The 22,091-nt window shown below is 43.9% G+C and overlaps 1 protein-coding gene across 2 annotated transcripts in view; it reads right to left on the minus strand.

Annotated features, from left to right (window-relative positions):
• The window catches only part of pdzd2 (PDZ domain containing 2), a 268,490-nt gene that overhangs the window by 59,926 nt on the left and 186,473 nt on the right, over window positions 1-22,091 (minus strand). For both annotated transcript variants that reach the window (XM_060907275.1, XM_060907276.1), the window contains 4 exons: window positions 20,835-20,967; window positions 18,269-18,439; window positions 1,463-1,559; window positions 1,155-1,303 (listed from right to left, as the gene is read on the minus strand). In XM_060907275.1, coding sequence (XP_060763258.1) covers window positions 1,155-1,303; window positions 1,463-1,559; window positions 18,269-18,439; window positions 20,835-20,967 — 550 coding nt within the window. The remainder of the gene's footprint in view (window positions 1-1,154; window positions 1,304-1,462; window positions 1,560-18,268; window positions 18,440-20,834; window positions 20,968-22,091) is intronic.

Below are 22,091 nucleotides of genomic sequence, written 5' to 3' on the forward strand. Positions count from 1 at the left end.
AATGTTCCAGTTCCCTTTTTCAAAAATTTAATTGTAAGACTGTAATATAATAACGAAATCTACTGCCAATACAACCTGATGAAATGGTTGCTGGCATCAAAGAAAATAATAAAAGTGAATCTAAACTCATTTCCCCTATTTTTCACTCAGTTAGCTCTTGACAATTATAGCAATTAAAACATCCATCCAAGGGGACTTAATCCGTTCATTAGAGCAGTGGTTCTCAGTGCGGGTCTATGACGCATAGCCAGAGAATCCCAGATTTCTATTTTGTTATAATAGTGGAAAACAACCCACCATTATTATAGCTATTATATGTATTATTGAGTTCCGATAGTTATTAGCCTGTTTGACTGGTCCCTTGAATTGAATTGGGCTGAATTCAAACCTCAATAACTGAAAAACATGTAAGCCTATAAATAATGCCAACTTGAATGTGCTCTGTTGGTGGAAAGCTCAGGAATAAAAACGCTATTATTCCAATAAACATGCAGTATTATTGTCTCATCTCATTATCTCTAGCCGCTTTATCCTGTTCTACAGGGTCGCAGGCAAGCTGGAGCCTATCCCAGCTGACTACGGGCGAGAGGCGGGGTACACCCTGGACAAGTCGCCAGGTCATCACAGGGCTGACACATAGACACAGACAACCATTCACACTCACATTCACACCTACGCTCAATTTAGAGTCACCAGTTAACCTAACCTGCATGTCTTTGGACTGTGGGGGAAACCGGAGCACCCGGAGGAAACCCACGCGGACACGGGGAGAACATGCAAACTCCGCACAGAAAGGCCCTCGCCGGCCACGGGGCTCGAACCCGGACCTTCTTGCTGTGAGGCGACAGCGCTAACCACTACACCACCGTGCCGCCGCAGTATTATTGTACATATTTAAATGATGAGACTCATATTTTAATTGGACTATGTTCATAAAATAAAACTATACTGATATGGGAAGGGTTTCGTAAAAATAATTTTACTGTTAACTGGGTACCTGGCTGCAAAGACAAGGAAATGTAAACCTCGCTAAACTCTTCCAGGGACTGTAGGTATGTGTGTGTTTATGACCGACGAAGTGGCAAACACTTTAAGTAACCAAGTTTAAGATGTAAATAACCAGAGTTCAAATGAGAACCTGAGGATGAACTGACCTGTCGGACTCCCGCTGTGTCCAGCTGCTGTGGGAGGGAATGTTTCCGCCTACCGTGTGCTGTTTTCTCCACCATGTCACTTCCTGCTTCGCCATTTTCAACTATCAACTCGTCGTCCTCTCCGACAGACTCGAGACGGCTGCCACCACCTGATTATAACAAAATCTGTGTTATGTACAGTGATAATCGATGTTACATATGTATATACTGAAATCCTGCTATAAGGAGATGGGCGAGTTAGGATACTTCCAGCCTTGTTTCTTTGAAAACGTTCTGCTCTGCTTTGATGACACTGCAAAGTCTCTGACCTTGGGATCTGGTGCGGAATTTCATAGGTGTTGGACTGCGACACCCCTTGGGTCCGTCGATTCGACCATGTTCCTCCAGCTTATCCAGCTCTGTGAACTGTTTGAGGACAGAGAGAATTACTGGCACAGCAGTGAACTTGGAGCCCAAGCAGGAAAAAGCAAAGCCTTTATATCAGTGCTAACTTCTTTTCTTGAGCAACTTCCTGATAAAACAAAGAAAAGGAGCCTTTTGTTGGCTCTGTAAATGTTTGTGGACTGTCTTAGGAATGTAGTGCACTCCTGATGCTGAACCTTGATTCATCTGAAGGCTCACATATACAAATGGTACACACTAGTATAAATGACAATTGTGATCTACACACTACAGATATCAAGTCAAGTCAACTTTATTGTCAAATATGCTATACATGCTCGACATAGGCGGCACGGTGGTGTAGTGGTTAGCGCTGTCGCCTCACAGCAAGAAGGTCCGGGTTCGAGCCCCGTGGCCGGTGAGGGCCTTTCTGTGCGGAGTTTGCATGTTCTCCCCGTGTCCGCGTGGGTTTCCTCCGGGTGCTCCGGTTTCCCCCACAGTCCAAAGACATGCAGGTTAGGTTAACTGGTGACTCTAAATTGAGCGTAGGTGTGAATGTGAGTGTGAATGGTTGTCTGTGTCTATGTGTCAGCCCTGTGATGACCTGGCGACTTGTCCAGGGTGTACCCCGCCTTTCGCCCGTAGTCAGCTGGGATAGGCTCCAGCTTGCCTGCGACCCTGTAGAACAGGATAAAGCGGCTAGAGATAGTGAGTGAGTGAGATGCTCGACATACAGCACAGATGAAATTTCAGTCCTCTCTGACCCACGGTGCAAACAGGCAATGCAATAAATAAAAATAGAATAACTGAAATAAACAATATAAACAGTATACACACACATAAATTGGAGCAAAGGGACATAAAAATAAACAGTCAAGGGCACTTGAGGTAGTGCGGAATAGTGCAAATGAGCAAGGTAAAGTGAAATGTGCAGTCCCTGAGTTCAGTGTGCGAATGAATGGTGTGTGTGTGTGTGTGTGTGTGTGTGTGTGTGTTGGGGGGGGACTGTGAGGGTGACATGATGTCAGATGCTGAAGGGGGGGCAGGGGGGTGTGCGGGCAGAATCTGTGGCAGGGGGCAGAGGGGGGAGGAGGGGCAGAACAGGGAGGGAGTTGAGCCTCCTGACCGCCTGGTGAAAGAAACTGTCCTTGAGCCTGCTGGTTTTGGCCCGGAGACTCCGCAGTCTCCTCCCCGACCGCAGCAGACTGAAGAGGCTGTGAGATGGGTGGGTGGGGTCACCTGCAATCCTGATGGCTTTTCGGGTGAGGCGGGAGTTATAGATATCCATAAGAGAAAGGAGAGAGACACCAATGATCCTCTCAGCTGCTCTCACGATGCGCTGCAGAGTCTTGCAGCAGGACACGGTGCAGGCGCCGTACCACACGGTGATGCAGCTGGTCAGGATGTTCTCGATGGTGCCCCTGTAGAATGTGTGCATGATGGGGGCCGGGGCTCTTGCTCTCCTCAGTTTGCGGAGGAAGTACAGACGCTATTGGGCTTTTTTGGCCAGTGATGCGGTGTTGTTGCTCCAGGACAGGTCTTCAGAGATGTGCACACCCAGAAACTTGGTGCTGCTCACCCTCTCCACTGCAGCACCGTCGACAGTTAGTGGAGCATGCTGGGTGTGTGCTCTCCTGAAGTCCACAACAATCTCCTTCGTCTTCTCCACGTTCAGGCGGAGATTGTTGTCCTTGCACCACATGGCCAGGCGGCTCACCTCACTCCTGTAGATTGTCTCATCGATATGTACCGCGAGTTGGCCTAGTGGTTAGCGTGTCCGCCTCTCGATCGCGAGTTCTACTCACGGTCGGGTCGTACCAAAGACCATCATAAAAATGGTACCTACTGCTGTCTGGCAAGGCACGCTACAATACAGATGCGAGTGGGGAGTCAAACTCTCGTGGTTACCAAAGGACTAGCCCCCCACTGTAACCCTAGCTATGTAATAGGCGAGAGGCCGAGGGCTACGGAAATGAAGATCGGCGCTGCCCTATGCGCCACATGGCGTGGGAAGGACTTTGACTACAGGTATGTCCCTTGCTCTAATGAGCCAGAATGCTAACGACAAAGAATTTATTTCTAGGTGCAATACAAATTTTCTGAAACAAAGTCCAAGGTAAGAGATTATATTTACAGCATTTGACAGGCACCCTTATTCAGAGCAACTTATATTTATACAACTGAGGAGTTGAGGATTAAGAACTTTGCTTATAAAGGTCCACCAGTGGCAGCTTGGCAATGCTGGGATTTGAACTCACAACCGTCCCACATCTTAACCACTGAGGTACCACCACAGCTAGCATCTGGGATGTTTAGGAAGTACAGCAGGAACAGAAACTTTTTCCACGCCTCATCAGCGAGATGGATTTAGCAGCTTTTTTTTTCCCTCTGTATACCGTATTGCAATTCCTTTGACCACACAGTGCTGAAACAAGTACCTAGTGATCTTCACCCTCTAAACAATCCCACGACCATTTACTCCTTACTGTCTGCTCTATCAACTTTGATTTCCAACTGACTTTAGATCACGTCCAAGTGACACGTGACACTGCTTCCTGACAACAAACTCTTCCAGACATAAGCCATTGCATGAGTAAACAAGACTGGCTAAAAGCATTAAAATGCAAACAAAAAGCAGCGTGACGAGTTCTTGTTCTTATGTGAGTGGAAGAGTTTGACCCTGTGTCCGAAATCACTCACTACTCACTATATAGTGGACTGTATAGTGAGTTCGCCATTTTGTAGTGCTGTCCGAATGTATAGACCCTTTTCACGTGACGTCATGACAAATGCGGCCGCCATTTTGGACGTGTACTACCAGTAGTTTACCACAGCCAGCATTGAGGAACGGCAGCAAAGAAAGTTTTTACTTTCAGCAAGACTTCCATCATGCCACTATATTGTTGTGCACCTGGATGTAGTAACCATCAACAAACAAGGCAAGGGTTATCATTTTATCGGATCCCGACGGAGAAGATGGATAGCGGCCATTAACAGATTGGCAGCCCTCGGCATACCAACGCTTGTGTAGTGACCACTTTGTTGGAGGTAAGACGAATAAAATTAGCCAGAAAAGGCATTACATTGTTGCTAACATTCTGTGGCGGCGAGTGTGTAACCAAATAGGTTAAAATAACCCATTGTAACCGCTTTGTTCTTCTGTAGTAGCTATTGTTGACTAGCTAATGTCAACAACATAGTAGCTAGTATGTTACTGTAGCAATATTTACGTTCAGTCATTTGGATGACTGTTAAAACCTTTCAGTCTCAAGTTTTTCCTTTACTGTATTTACTAGTTTACTGTAATTATGATCCGGCAGCTATTTACACCGGATCCAGTGTAAATAGCTGCCAGAGCCAACGTCCGAGGTTCCGGAGAGCCCTCAAATTAAGCAGCGCGCGCCGGCTTGCTCCCGGAGTGCTCCGGCCGAGGTTCCCCTCAAACTAAGCAGCGCGCGCCGGCTTGCTCCGGAGTGCTCCGGCCGAGGTTGCCCTCAAATTAAGCAGCGCGCGCCGGCTTGCTCCGGAGCAAGCCGGAGCGCGCTCCGTAACCTCGGCCGGAGCACTCCTGGAGCAAGCCACAGCGCGCTCCGGAACCTCGGCCGGAGCACTCCTGGAGCAAGCCAGAGCGCGCTCCGGAACCTCGGACGTTGGCGTGTATGTGTATGGCGATGGGTTTTTAACGACATAGGTATACAGATCATGTGGGCCGAAGTCAGGTAAAGACGAGGGCTTCGTGTACTTCCGTACGTCAGTGAACAATCCTGGTGGAAGCAGGTAAACGTCGTTCTCTAAGCCTGCTAACCTCAATTTTTGCAAATACCTCTCCCTCTGCTCGCCCTGTAAATGCCCTACGTCGCTGGATAGTGAAGGTGTTTTCTGCATCTCGCTCCTTTTTCTTTTATGTTTTTCGTTTGTCGCCTTCCTCGCATTCAAACTGATTCGAGCCGAAGTCCACTACATGTCCAAAATGGCGGTCGCGTTTACAAAGGTCACGTGACTGAAAAGGGTCTATAATATAGTGGACTCATAGTATCCCACAATGTACCGTGAAAAGCAGTGTACAACCAGTGGTCACTAACCAAGCAATATATACCATCATGCATTGCGGTCAAGCTGAAAGAAAGAAAAAAAAAAAGTGTGTTGGGGTGAATGGACGGAGGAAGAAACACGTTATAAACGGACATTCAAGTACAATTAAAAATAGTAAGAGAATAGAAAAAAGCTAAAATAGAATAAGACCGATAAAATACAAGAATAAAAATTACAGTGCAGAGCGAGGAATTAATTAAAAGTCTCAAATTTGATTTAATAAAAGGCAGCGGCAAAGAAGAAAGTATTCAGCCTTGATTTAAAAGAACTGAAAGATGCAGGTACTTTGTATTGATTAATGTGGGAAATACGCTCAGTATAATATGGATTTATCACAAAAATACACGCAAGTATTTATTATTTTGAAAACTAACCAGCCAACTGATCTGGCACGTTTTAATTGTGCGACAGTAATGACATAAATAACGGCGTGCCGAAGAAGTGTCCGAAAGTGTTATTTATTTATTTATTTATTTATTTAGCCAATGAGCTCACTATACAGAATTCTCTAGATAGTGAGTAGGGAGTAGTGAATGAGTGAGTGATTTCAGATACAGCCTGACTCTAAAATTGCTAAAAGACTCAAATGTCTTCGGGCATTGTGATTTGATTAGAGCACTGATTCTCAATCCTGCTCTTGGAGCCACAGCTTTTCCAGTTTTCCCTGCTCTACCTACCTGACTGAACTCATCAGTGGCACTTTTGATGAACTGAGCAAACCTGATTTTAAATCAAGAGCATGTTAAATCACACGAGTTTAATCAGGTGTGTTTGGAGCAAGAATAGTTAACAGTTATTCCATGAAATCAAGTTGTACACGAGCTGATGGTCAACGAGGTACGTAGCACTGAGTTGGCTATTATAATAATAATAATAATAAGTTCAATTTAATGGGCGGCACGGTGGTGTAGTGGTTAGCGCTGTCGCCTCACAGCAAGAAGGTCCTGGGTTCGAGCCCCGTGGCCGGCGAGGGCCTTTCTGTGTGGAGTTTGCATGTTCTCCCCGTGTCCGCGTGGGTTTCCTCCGGGTGTTCCGGTTTCCCCCACAGTCCAAAGACATGCAGGTTAGGTTAACTGGTGGCTCTAAATCAGACCTGGGCATTTTACGGCCCACGGGCCGCATCCGGCCCTTTGGTTCATTCTGACCGGCCCGCGTAAGGTTAATGAGAAATTACAAAATAAACGTATTTTCTAATTTTACCTCCTGCATGGACTGAATGTGCATTGCTTTTATTTTGAAGTTGTGTTCAACAAAAACGCAATGCGCGCGACATGAACATGACATGAAATCCCACGAAACCTAATCCCGCGATAACTACTTCCGTAATTTGTCCAGACCAACCACAAACTTGTACGTCATCCTTCAAACGGTCCAGCCAATCACATCGTGTGATGTCACCAGCAGGCGCCGGAGCCGATCTCCGGCGAAAAGCACCAAATGAGGTGATTAGACTACAAATGTGGGCATCATTATTATAATATGATGTATCTTGCTTGATATTTGGAGTAGAAAGACAATATTGTGATGTCTTTATTGTGTTTTGGGCTGAATGTGACTGAAAAAAAGGTACAAACGTTCACATTTTGTTAACCATTGTTTTGGGAAATTTGATTGAATAAATGACATTTTTTGTAAGGCAACCTCGTTTTTTCCAGACTCTTACCAGTCTTAGCAGCTTGTAAAAACAATGTTATTTACTGCTTTATATAAAGAAATACAATTAATATTATGCAGAATTTAGTTCAGCCTTTTGGTCCGGCCCGCCACAAAATTTTCTGTTTCTCATGTGGCCCCATGGAAAAAATAATTGCCCACCCCTGCTCTAAATTGACCGTAGGTGTGAATGTGAGTGTGAATGGTTGTCTGTGTCTATGTGTCAGCCCTGTGATGACCTGGCGACTTGTCCAGGGTGTACCCCGCCTTTCGCCCATAGTCAGCTGGGATAGGCTCCAGCTTGCCTGCGACCCTGTCGAACAGGATAAAGCAGCTAATGAGATGAGAAGTTCAATTTATATAGCGCCTTTCTCAAAACCCAAGGTCGCTTTACAATTATAGAGAGAGGAAAAAAAAACAACAAGTCCACTAAATAGAGGTCAGGATGTCATTCCAGTGGTGTAGCAGCCACAGTCCCACCAAAAGGCGCACGAAAACAAGTCCCACACCGCCAGCACATCGCTCGGAACATCACGGCAAGCACTAAAGGACTGCTGCATAGAGCGCTGGACAACCACGATGTTAAAATGAGCGACGAGCTCACTGCAGTCCATAGTGAGGAGCACAGGCATCACTCACGGCGAACCAAGGCCTGGAGGGAACCAACGCCCAAAACTGGGTCCGGAGCGACACCACAACCGGCGGACAAAACACTCAGACAAAAACAAACATCAAACTACACAGACAAAAAAAAAATTTAGAATGATGATAAAAAACTAATTAATACAATTTTTTTTAAAAAGATAAAACAAAAAGCTCCGCTGAGAAGCGGCAGCCAGAATGCGCATGACGTACTCTCCACCGGAAACAGAAAGGTGAGACACAGTTTCTCCAGTTATCACAGTTTTCACAATAAAACAGTTATTCCATTCAATCTCGTTATACTGTACGGTACATGGCTATAAGCCATATATGACGAGATTGAACGGAATAGCTGTTTTATTCTATCCACATTCACTGGATTTTGAGAAGCAGGGCATTTTTTTTTGCAAATTTGATAATTAAAACTTTACACAAAACGTCCGACAAAATAATTTCTGCTTAGAATGTAAACAAACCGGTGAAATGACAGTCGCAATTTGTGAAAAATGTGATAATAATAATAATTCTTGAAGACCGCGAGTTGGCCTAGTGGTTAGTATGTCCACTTCTCGACCGGGAGATCGCGAGTTCTACACGTGGTCGGGTCATGCCAAAGACCGTCATAAAAATGGGACCTACTGGCATCTGGCAAGGCATGCTGCAATACAGATGTGAGTAGGGAAGTCAAACTGTCGCGGTTACCAGAGGACTAGCCCCCCACTGTAACCCTAGCTGTATAAGCGAGAGACTGAGGGCTATAGAAACGGAGATTGGCGCTGCACCCATGTGCCTCAAAGATCTGGTTAGTACTGGGACAGGAGACTGCCTGGGAAGACCAGACCCTGGTGTGGAAGGGACTTTGACTTGAATAATTCTTGAAAAAAAAAGTTATGTTCTTCCCATCAAATATTTTTATTCCATATTTTGTTGGAGGGGTTTTCTTCTTCTTCAGGGTTTTTTTGTTGGTTGGTAAACCAACGTAAAGGTGCATTACTGCCACCGACTGGGCTGGAGTGTGGAACAGGCGACAATAGGGAAAAACAAATTATATTCTTTCAGCTATTTCTCATCTCATCTCATTATCTCTAGCCGCTTTATCCAGCAGGCAAGCTGGAGCCTATCCCAGCTGACTATGGGCGAAAGGCGGGGTACACCCTGGACAAGTCACCAGGTCATCACAGGGCTGACACATAGACACAGACAACCATTCACACTCACATTCACACCTACGCTCAATTTAGAGTCACCAGTTAACCTAACCTGCATGTCTTTGGACTGTGGGGGAAACCGGAGCACCCGGAGAAAACCCACGCGGACACAGGGAGAACATGCAAACTCCACACAGAAAGGCCCTCGCCAGCCCCGGGGCTCGAACCCAGGACCTTCTTGCTGTGAGGCGACAGCGCTAACCACTACACCACCGTGCCGCCCTCAGCTATTTCTGTTTCTTTTAAATACTTGATAATTTTAAGGGGGGGGGTTGTTTTCGAGCAGGGTTTTTATTTCATCCTCGGTTGGTTCAGCACCACGCGCCACCATTTTGTTTTTCTCTACTCATGGTATATGAGCTGATAGCCTAGTAGTAGAGTAACCAATCAGAGAGCACGATTGCTCATATCCAGTGAATGTGGATAGAATAAATAAAAGATATGCAGGACGGGGGCTCGACCTACAGGAGTAGGAATGAGAAACACTGGATTAGGGCAATTGGGGCATTTCTCAAAGTGAAGAATGCTTCCTTGGTCGGACAGGTAGCAAGACTCCTTCCTAACATTCAGAGAACACATACTGGAACGATGTACCGAGTGTGCAGGTGTAGGTGACTGAAAAGGTAACACTTTGTCTGTGTGCATAGGATTGTGGGTGCTTTAAGAACGCCGAGGATACACACAAGCAGTGCTTAATTTGTGAAGTGGGAGGTCCCGGGCCGGAACGCAGGAGGTGGGTGGGTCCGGCGACTCAAAAAAAAAAGGCAGGGGGCGGTTTACTATAACTTTACGCACACACGCCTATTGCATGACATGTATTGCAACAGCAACAGTTATCAAATCCTGGACAACAACGGACAACGCTCAGAATGTTCTCCAAGCAGGCACTCAAGTTCTCTCTCGCTCTCCACACATACGTTAAAGTGCCATTCCACCATTGGATGTATTCTTTGGCATAAAATGCAATATATTTTGACAACATATATAAATGGTATCACTAGATAGAGAAATCTTTTAGCTTCAAAATGATATATCAAACATAATTTTTTGACAACGACAAGTATATTAATTTTGCGACCAAAGTCACCTACCCTTTTCATTTCCGCGCGTGATGTCATCGGCAGGTTCCCCTTCTTGTGTACCACGTGACGTGTGATGTGGCACATATTATCAGCAATGGCGGATAGAACGCGATAAAAATAATACCAATAAATCTAGCTAATACCAATAAATCTAGCTAACTGAAAGATTAACTCAAAATTTTTCGCAATTTTTTTGGCCCCCATATACGAGGAGAAATGACTCTCTCACTTTGGGGGTTTCCTGGTCTAAAAATAAACCGACACGTGGTACACAAGAAGGGGAACCTGCCGATGACATCACGTTTCACTACCGCGCGGAAATTAAAAGGGTAGGTGACTTTGGTCGCAAAATTAATATACTTGTCGTTGTCAAAAAATGTTTGATATATCATTTTGAAGCTAAAAGATTTCTCTGTCTAGTCATATTGTCATAAAATATATTGTATGTTATGCCAAAGAATACATCCAATGGTGGAATGGCACTTTAAGGCAGGGCTCGGGAACCTTTTTGGCTGAGAGAGCCATGAAAGCCACATATTTTCAAATACATTTTTGTGAGAGCCATATATAAAAAGTGACGCTGAATACAACTAAAATGCATTTTTACGTATGACCAACAATGTGAGTGTAATATATTCTTTTTCATAATGAAGAGGCTCTTGATGTGCCGTCTTCCTCCTGTCCCCCGCTGAATATTTTGACGCAAACGTAGCTTGGCGTGTTTCGAAGTGCCGCTTTATTTCATTGTTTCATCGATGCAATCTTGTCATTGTATAGGCCTATTGGACACAAAGCAGAACCCTCTCACCCCACAAAGGCGAATTCCTCTGTCCATTCCTGTTGAAATGTACGGTAGCCTACCAGTCACCTTTTTTCCCTTTTCGCCATGTTCTTTGTCAAAACTTTTGACTTTTTCCTGCGGACTGGTACACTTGCAGCAGGTGCTGGTGCAGTGTCACTGTGTCCCACGTCGTCCATTTTATGTCGTTTAGGATCCGGCTGTCCTGGGACTTTGAAAAATTTTAGTAAGCTTTCTTGTTTTTTTGCCATTTTTTCCACAGCGCAAGCTAACGGTAACAAAAAACCCGGTGTTCTATTGAGCGGAAGTATACACCCCATGTCCCCCCCCCCTTTCCCTTTCGCATAGATTTTGTGGATGTCATAGGAGAGAAACCAACAACAGATATCAAAATCAAAACCGAACACTAAACACATTTTTATTTACTTATTTATTTAATTTATTGTTTGATTTTTTTTTCCAGGGCGGCACGGTGGTGTAGTGGTTAGCGCTGTCGCCTCACAGCAAGAAGGTCCTGGGTTCGAGCCCCGGGGCCGGCGAGGGCCTTTCTGTGTGGAGTTTGCATGTTCTCCCCGTGTCCGCGTGGGTTTCCTCCGGGTGCTCCGGTTTCCCCCACAGTCCAAAGACATGCAGGTTAGGTTAACTGGTGACTCTAAATTGACCGTAGGTGTGAATGTGAGTGTGAATGGTTGTCTGTGTCTATGTGTCAGCCCTGTGATGACCTGGCGACTTGTCCAGGGTGTACCCCGCCTTTCGCCCGTAGTCAGCTGGGATAGGCTCCAGCTTGCCTGCGACCCTGTAGAAGGATAAAGCGGCTAGAGATGATGAGATGAGATTTTTTTTCCCCTTTGTGATGGTCACGGAGGTGATCTGATCCATTTAAATAGCTGCCGGAACACCGAATGAAATGAAAATAGCTGCCGGATCCGACGACGGAGGTTCCGGATCTTGTTCCGTCGTGTTCCGGCTCAAATTAAGCCCTGCACACAAGCATCCATGAAAATTCTCTGAATGAAGGGCCTTGGTAGAATTCAAAGGACCCCAGTCATCAGAACAGGCCTTCAACAGGATTTGATAATGTGGCATCCTTGAAATGTACAGGTTAAGGATCCTTCCTTGACACTGAGAAACACCCAGGGAGTTTGTATTTGTTGAAAATGCACATCTGTCTCCTGCATGAATCAACACTGTACTGCTAATTCCATCACATATGAACCCATGGGCTTCCTCAAAACAGTGCGCTCCACACATCACAACACATAATTTGACGGTCACAGCTGTGTGCCTCTCCCAGTTGTCTCTTTTCTGTTGCTCTCCTGTGCTTTCCTCCCCTCCCTCTTTCACTTTGAACAGTTACAAAAAAACCTGATAAGTGACTGTTGGCTGAAAAACACACACCCAACCACTTGTCAGCTCACATGATGGCAAGTGTTCAGACTTTCCTTACAAAGGCCATGGAGGATAATAGCGTGTGTGAAAAGGTCGGTACACGTGGCTGGTGTTTAGGATCATCATGCAATGATTATAGGTATAGACCTTGTCTTTAACAATATCCCAGGAATTTGCAGAGGTGTAAATGGATAGACATCATAAATTAGTTCATTACGAAAGTGCAGTGCAGTGGTGGTTGAAGTTATCTCGGCTATCTCAGCTGTCTAAGTCATCGTGGCTTTTCAGGTCATCATTCTTGTGCTAACAGAGCTTACATGCAAAGTAATAAAAGAATACCAAGGAAGTGACTTCCCAAGGTAGCCATGAACTGAAAATAACAAAGTATTGTCAACTCTATGAATCAATCCTGTGGTGACGGGCAAATATACTGCGCATTTTAAATATATACACACACACACAGTCAAAATTTTGGACACAACTTCTAATTCATTGGTTTTTCTTTATTTTTATTAATTAAAAGACAGTTCATGTCTTAAAGTAATCGTTTCTGTTTGCTTACTTGAGGGGTTCTTGACATAAGATGGATTACTACAGTTGTGGAACAGGGCTATTTACTGTATTTTTATTATTTACTATTTACTATTTGATCTCAAAAACATTAAGAAGGCAAGAAATTGCACGAATTAACTTTTGACGAGGCATCTGTTAATCGGGGCGGCATGGTGGTGTAGTGGTTAGCACTGTCGCCTCATAGCAAGAAGGTCCTGGGTTCGAGCCCCGGGGCCGGCGAGGGCCTTTCTGTGTGGAGTTTGCATGTTCTCCCCGTGTCCGCGTGGGTTTCCTCCGGGTGCTCCGGTTTCCCTCACAGTCCAAAGACATGCAGGTTAGGTTAACTGGTGACTCTAAATTGACCGTAGGTGAGAATGTGAAGGTGTGTGAATGGTTGTCTGTTGCCCCTTTTCCACCAGGGCTGGTTCGGGGCCAGTGCTTAGTTTGGAACCGGGTTTTCTGTTTCCACTGACAAAGAACTGGCTCTGGGGCCAGAAAAACCGGTTCCAGGCTAGCACCAACTGCTAGGCCAGAGGAAAGAACCGCTTACGTCAGCGGGGGGGGCGGAGTTGTTAAGACCAACAACAATAGCAAGACCGCGAAAGATTGCCATTTTTAAGCGACGAGAAGCAGCAGCTGTACAAACGCAAAGTCATCCATTATTGTTGTTGTTGTTGTTGTTGCTGCTGCTGCTGCTTCCGTGTTGTTTTTGCTTCGATATTCGCGCCAAGGTTTATGCAAATGTAGCGACGTAACTGACGTATACAGCGATGTAATGACGTAAACAGCGACTTAACTGACGTATACAGCGACGTAATGACGTAGCTCCGCGAGCGATGGAAAAGCAAACTGGTTCTCAGCTGGCTCGCAAGTTGAACGAGTTGTGAACCAGCACCAGCACTGGCTCCAAACCAGCCCTGGAACTGATTTGGTGGAAAAGGGGTATGTGTCTATGTGTCAGCCCTGTGATGACCTGGCGACTTGTCCAGGGTGTACCCCGCCTTTCGCCCGCAGTCAGCTGGGATAGGCTCCAGCTTGCCTGCGACCCTGTAGGACAGGATAAAGCAGCTACAGATAATGAGATGAGATGAGATCTGTTAATTGAAAAGTATTCCAGGTGACTACCTCATGAAGCCGGTTAAGATAATGCCAATAGTGTACAAAGCGTCATCAAGGTAAACTGTGGCTACTTTTAAGAATCTAAAATATGACACGTTTTAACACTTTTTTGTTTACCACATAATTCCAGATATGTTCCATTTGTTATTTCATAGTTTTGGTTTCTTCAGCATCGTTCTACAGTGGACAAAATAGTCAAAATACAGAAAAACCTATGAATGAGTCGGGGTGTATAAACTTTTGACTGGTACTTTGTGTGTGTGTGTAAATATATATTTATTTATTCTATCCACATTCACTGGATATGAGCAATCACGCACTCTGATTGGCTACTCTACTACTAGGATATCAGCTCATATACTGTGAGTAGAGAAAAACAAAATGGCGGAGTGTGTTGCTAAACTAATCGAGGACAAAATAAAAACTCTACTCGAAAACAAAACTCCCAAAATTTGTTCTCAAGTATTCAAAAGAAACAGAAATAGCTAAAAGAATATAGTCGTCCCCCCCCCAATTTCTCCTGTTCCACACTCCAGCCCAGTAGGTGGCGGTAATACACCTTTAAGTTGGTTTGCCAACCATTAAAAAAGTCTAAAGAAGAAGAAAATCCCCAAAAATAAAAAAGCAACAAAATATGGAATAAAAGTATTTCATGGTAAGAACGTATCTTTCTTATTTTTCAATAATAATTATTATTGTATTTTTCACAAACTGCTACTGTCATTTCGCTGGTTTGTTGACATTGCAAGCAGAAATGATTATGTCTGATGTTTTGTATAAAGTTTTTATTTATCGAATTTGCAAAAATTAAAACTAAAAATGCTCTGTTTCTCAAAATCCAGTGAATGTGGATAGAATAAAACAGTTATTCCGCTCAATCTCATCACACATGGCTTATAGCCAACTCGGTGCGACGTGCTTCGTCAGCTATCAGCTCATGTACGACTCGATTTCGTGGAATAACTGTTAAATATACAGAGTAAAACTGCACCAGGGTTCAATTCAAATGGACTTAATATTGCATATGTGAAAGTATCCTTAGATTCTGGCCAATTTGTCCTACTGAGGCAATGTTTTGGGTTTTTTTTTTCCTCAATGGAGACCACAAAGCATTTTTGTAAGTTTTGGCATAAGGGCATCTGTCAAGTGCTGAAAATTTAAATATAAGTGTAAAAGTACACAATGGATCATGCCTTAAAATATAGTCCACAGAAAGAACAATGTCTGTGAGCATAAGTAGAGAAAATGATTTCATCCAAAAGTTTGGAAACCTTTCACACTGGTCCAAAAAATTTTAATGGATAGTGAAACAAAGTGCCAGTGTAGTGCACTTCAAATGTTTCAGTTAACAACCATCATCAGAGCAATGGAAACACACATGCATATTAAATAGTGCAATTTACTGGCTACAAGTACACTTCATTGGGACTCATCACATGGTTACAGAGGCGAAGTGGCCAAGTGGTTAGAGCGCTAGACCACTAAGCGAACGGTCCCCGGTTCGAGCCTCGCCTCGGACGGTGATCTGGGGCTCGCCTCCAGTGAATGGGGACCTGGTGGAAACACTGGGGAAGTTAAAGGCGGCGAGGAAAGGAACTGACCACCATGCCGACAGCCTAGACAGAGTGTGCTCTCTAACAGGTACTCCCCAACATACGTACAAAAAACGTATATGGGACTCTTTGACATGGTTACAAGTTACATAAGAGAAGACAGACAATCTGTCTTCCAGTAGTCATAACTACAGTTTCATTAACACGGTTGGAAAACAGTCTTTAAACAAGAGTGCTCTGAGAGCACAATATCCCCCGCTCGCAACTGTGACATAACTCTGGTTAAATGCGACTGAATTGAACAAAATTACAATATGCGTATTACCGACATATAACAAAGAATTCGGTCAAGTTTCGTGAAATTCCTCCAAAAATTGTGAGAGGAGTTGATTTCAGAAGGTGAGTACCCTTCCTGGGACAGACATCGCCACGACATAATCCCCTTTCAGCCAGCAGGGGATAATAAAAATTGTGAGGGAAGTTGATTTCAGAAAGCAAGCCTTGATGTACTTTGGCAGTTTCAAGTTTGTTAATAATCAAGGGTATAACTGGTAAAATTTGCCCAAATTAAACGAAATTTCAAAACGCGTATAACTGTCATATAACAAAGCCTTTTGCCAAGTTTGGTGAAATTCCTCCAGAAATTGTGAGAAGAGTTGATTTCAGAAGGAAAACACACTCGTGAAATTGTCAAATTATAATTTTGTTAATCAAGGGCTGTAACTCTGTAAAATGTGACCCAATTTAATGAAATTACAATATGCGTATTACCGACATATAACAAAGAATCCTGCCAAGTTTTGTGAAATTCCTCCAGAAATTGTGAGAGGAGTTGATTTCAGAAGGAAAACACACTCGTGAAATTGTCAAATTATAATTTTGTTAATCAAGGGCTGTAACTCTGGTAAAATGTGACCCAATTTAATGAAATTACAATATGCGTATTACCGACATATAACAAAGAATCCTGCCAAGTTTCGTGAAATTCCTCCAGAAATTGTGAGAGGAGTTGATTTCAGAAGGTGAGCACCCTTCCTGGGACGGACAGACGGATGGACATCGCCATGACACAATCCCCCTTCGGTCCTTTCGGCCAGCGGGGGATAATAAAAATTGTGACGGAAGTTGATTTCAGAAAGCAAGCACACCTTGATGAAATTGGCCAAGTACAAGTTTGTTAATAATCAAGGGTATAACTGGTAAAATTTGCCCAAATTAAACGAAATTTCAAAATGCGTATAACTGTCATATAACAAAGCCTTTTGCCAAGTTTGGTGAAATTCCTCCAGAAATTGTGAGAGGAGTTGATTTCAGAAGGAAAACACACTTGTGAAATTGTCAAATTATAATTTTGTTAATCAAGGGCTGTAACTCTGGCAAAATGTGGCCCAATTTAACGAAATTACAATATGCGTATTACCGACATATAACAAAGAATCCTGCCAAGTTTTGTGAAATTCCTCCAGAAATTGTGAGAGGAGTTGATTTCAGAAGGTGAGCACCCTTCCTGGGACGGACAGACGGACGGACATCGCCATGACATAATCCCTCTTCGGTCCTTTCGGCCAGCGGGGGATAATAAAAATTGTGACGGAAGTTGATTTCAGAAAGCAAGCACACCTTGATGAAATTGCCAAAGTACAAGTTTGTTAATAATCAAAGGCAGAACTCTAATATAACAAAGTCTTTTGCCAAGTTTGGTGAAATTCCTCCACAAATTGTAAGAGGAGATGATTTCAGAAGCTGAGCTCCCTTCCCTGGGGAGGGACGGATGGACGAAAATCGCCACGGCATAATCCCGTTTCGGGCCTTTCGGCAAGCTGGGGATAAAAACGAAATGTTCTTCACCTTGAAGAACATTCTGTTCAGTGTTGTTAAATGAATGCTGCAAATCCGAAGCTAGGCAATTTAAATCAGATCTAAGAAGTGCAGCTCTGATGTACAGTACGTTAATGTGAAATCTTATCATGAGATCACGAGTCCTGACACAACACTCTCACGGCTATCTCAGATATCAGAAGTACTCGGATATAAACTATGATGTAAGCAAAGAACTGTTTCTGAAGCCTGAAAGCATCAGGCTCATGAATGCTAATGTAATGTAATTTAATTTAATTTAATTTAATGGCTGCACACATTTTAATTTTCTCATCTCGCGAGTGGGAACGAACAGAGAGGAGCTGCTGGAAATCGGTGGTGGTGATGTGGGGGTGGACTGCAAATGCTGACATTCTATAAAGTGGCTGAATATTTAACTCCACCACGCTGACCTTTGCATTGTTTCAATGCAATGATTGCCCAGTACGAACTGTGTTATTGTAGGACTAAAATTATGCTTAGCTGAGACTCGAGTAAACATTAACAGTGTCTGACAGCACTCAGGTAATGTGCTTCTGCTTACTCAAAGAAAATGAATTATTTCTGATACAGCACTGGCCGATTCTGAAATGTCACATGCTAAAGAATACTGAAGGAAGTTAATGAATCTGTGAGAGGAGTTAAAAGTGTTGAATTTTGGAGAATTTGTAGGCACAGTAGGAAATACACAACAAAGCATGGTTTGGCAATCAGACAGGGAGTTAAAGGAGGCTGCATGAGATGAAAGACACAGATAGTGATGCTGATAGGCGTCTGGCGTACGTACTGAGTCCTGGGTGGGCAGTGAGAGGCTGCTGGCCCTCACGTCCTCCACATCCGGCTCCATGTTCTCTTTCCCATCCCCAGGGGAAGGTGGAGCATCCTGAGCTGAGCATGTGCTCACAAGATCAGGCAGGCTGCTTGATGGGTATTTGTGAAAGTCCACTTCAGACTCATCCTGAGGCAAACAGAGCCATTAGAAAGGACAAAAAAGAAAAAAAAAGACGCAGAGTGAACACTCTAGGTTTATATTTAACTTTATCCCCTATAGAGATCTTGCATGTGACGTCACAGCCGATCCAGATTGTGACGGACGCCATCTTGTCGGTCAAACGCCATATTTCCGCCTTCTACTTCTGCTTCTACCTTATCTTCTGGAAAACCCTACTATATACAATTCTACTACAACGGCTGCGGCTACAAGCTCTCCCTACCTGTGCACGTTTTTTATGTTTATTGTGTGTATTTTTGCGTGTTGTTCGTCTGTATCGGACTTCAATATCCACTACAACCGTATGGACTTACTGGACATTGGTTTCCAGCAGAAAATGACGGTTTGTAGCGATTTCCATCGCATGCACAACATTCCGGACGAGATAGCGAGACCAGCGGGGTCTCCGTGGATTGTTATCGGAAGCAAAGCGAAGGAGGCGGCGTCGGGAGCGGAAGCAAAAGCGAGGCTGCAGGCAGAGCCGGCCTGTTGACTAAGCTCAGAAAACAGCCACTCAAATCTCCACTGCTAATCCTCTACTTCTCCAACGCCAGATCCATGTAAACAAGAAGGACGATTTGGAATTACAGCTGGAATTACCTTATTCTATTCTATAATCGGCTGGTCAGTGCAGTACTAGTAATACTTAAGTGACTTACCCGTCCAATGAGGATTGTTATTTTCTTGTTTACAAGATGCCACATCTGAGTCGCTGACAAATCCTGAATTTCTGTAAAGATAACTGTGCAGAGATTTATAAGCACACAGTGCTTCACCACTGAACAGCGAGGGAAAGTTAATGAGGTAATTATACATGTCTGGGTATTCCACTGGCAGTTCAAAATCCACTGACACAGTCGTGAAAACTACGTCCGGCAAGCCATAAGGGTCACTAATCTGTAGGTCGTTTATTTTAGACATATATCTAGTTATCTGTTCATTAGAAAAATGAGCCGTGTAGTCCGTCGGTTGAAATTGATCCATTCTGTACATGAGTGCAGCAGTATTCAGCTGTGTTTTTTACCGACAAGATGGTGGCTGTTAACTGTCCGGTCACGTGACTGCAAGATCTCTATAGCCAAGCACACTGAGGTTCAATTTTTTTTTCCCCCCAGAGGCTTCAGCCTGGGGCTTAAAAATGACATTTTAAAGGAACAGTCCACCGTATTTCCATAATGAAATATGCTCTTACCTGAATTGAGACGAGCTGCTCCGTACCTCTCCGAGCTTTGCGCGACCTCCCAGTCAGTCAGACGCAGTCAGACGCGCTGTCACTCCTGTTAGCAATGTAGCTAGACTCAGTATGGCCAAGGTTATTTTTTGGGGCTGTAGTTAGATGCAACCAAACTCATCTCATCTCATCTCATTATCTCTAGCCGCTTTATCCTTCTACAGGGTCGCAGGCAAGCTGGAGCCTATCCCAGCTGACTACGGGCGAAAGGCGGGGTACACCCTGGACAAGTCGCCAGGTCATCACAGGGCTGACACAGACAACCATTCACACTCACATTCACACCTACGGTCAATTTAGAGTCACCAGTTAACCTAACCTGCATGTCTTTGGACTGTGGGGGAAACCGGAGCACCCGGAGGAAACCCACGCGGACACGGGGAGAACATGCAAACTCCGCACAGAAAGGCCCTCGCCGGCCCCGGGGCTCGAACCCAGGACCTTCTTGCTGTGAGGTGACAGCGCTAACCACTACACCACCGTGCCGCCCGCAACCAAACTCTTCCGCATTTTTCCTGTTTACATAGGTTTATATGACCAGTGATATGAAACAAGTTCAGTTACACAAATTGAAACGTAGCGATTTTCTATGCTATGGAAAGTCCGCACTATAATGACAGGCGTACTAACACCTTCTGCGCGCTTCGACAGCGCACTGATACGGAGCTCAGATATCAATGCGCTGCCGAAGCGCGCAGAAGGTGTTAGTACGCCTGTCATTATAGTGCGGACTTTCCATAGCATAGAAAATCGCTACGTTTCAATTTGTGTAACTGAACTTGTTTCATGTCACTGCTCATATAAACCTATGTAAACAGGAAAAACGCAGAAGAGTTTGGTCGCATCTAACTACAGCCCCAAAAAATACCGTTGGCCATACTGAGCCTAGCTACATTGCTAACAGGAGTGACAGCGCGTCTGACTGCGTCTGACTGACTGGGAGGTCGCGCAAAGCTCGGAGAGGTACGGAGCAGCTCGTCTCAATTCAGATAAGAGCATATTTCATTATGGAAGTACGGTGGACTGTTCCTTTAAAGTTACAATTTCTAAAATAACAAGTGCATAAAAGCTAGATGACTCTTATTTTGTCTGAACTGAGGCTCAGTGTGGAGATTTGCTTATTAAAAGTACCCTGGAAGCCACCACCAGCTGCACGAGGCCTGCAGTGGAACGAAGGACAGCCACGGCCTCCTGATGTGAGAGGCCAACCAAGGACTGACCGTTGATCATCAGCAGCTCATCACCTGCCTTCAGTCGTCCATCCCTTTAACAGACGCAAATATTACATATATTAACCCATTATTATGCTGCAGCGCTGTTGAACTTCTTCAAGATACAGAACAAAGAGAGGCTGTTGAGAGAAAGGCTGTTTATAGCTTCTATAACACAAGTGATAAAAAGAACTAGCTTGTCTTGTGGTTATTCTATGAACAACATTCAATGCAACTAATTTTATATATAGGTTATATATAGGAACTGGCTAAAAGCAGCGCTCCCAACGAGTGTAAAATGTGTTTGTAAGTGGCGGCCAGAGCGGTCACTCATTATTCATGTTCCCGGTGGAGCTGTCAGCCCAGAAAGCTGTATTTGTTATGCTACAGACGCTCGCTGCTGTGTTTATATTCACCATGTGCCTCCGTCAGAGGTTTAGTACTTTTAGGTCTCCCATGTACTTTTAATATGTTTGTAAATTGTCATTCAATTTCTGTGTAATAATAAGTCTGTGATAATTGTGATATTTTGTGATATATAAAACTTGTGATAGTTACATTTCTTAAATTTATTTACTATTAATGTTATTAATGTTATTTTTATACATTTTGTTTATTTACACATTTTTTTGTAATTTTTGTCCTCTATCATATTGTCACCATTTTGTAATTTTTTTTTGAGGACCGCAATGGAAATAAGTCATTTTATTAGACTTTTTTGTGTCATCCTCGGTTTTTTACGTCTTTATAATAATTAAATGTGTATTTTATTGTAAATGTACATGTGGAAAACCTAAATAAAATCAAATAAAATCAAATCAAATCTAGTACAGTATGTTATAAAGCTTTGCTATTTGCCATCCTGATATGCCATTCATGCACAATGTAAAGTTTGTGTGCTGTTTATTGAGTGTTTTGTTTGTGTTTGGTGCGTTGGTTGAACTGTGGTTTAGCACGTGACTTTGAGCGCAGAGGCTAATGGTGCACGTTTGGCTACACTACCGTTCAAACGTTTGGGGTCACCCAGACAATTTTGTGTTTTCCATGAAAAGTCACACTTTGTAAAATGAATAGAAAATATAGTCAAGACATTTTTCTGGCCGTTTTGAGCATTTAATCGACCCCACAAATGTGATGCTCCAGAAACTCAATCTGCTCAAAGGAAGGTCAGTTTTAT

This window comes from Neoarius graeffei, chromosome 24 (assembly GCF_027579695.1).
Source record: "Neoarius graeffei isolate fNeoGra1 chromosome 24, fNeoGra1.pri, whole genome shotgun sequence".
NCBI lineage: Eukaryota > Metazoa > Chordata > Actinopteri > Siluriformes > Ariidae > Neoarius > Neoarius graeffei.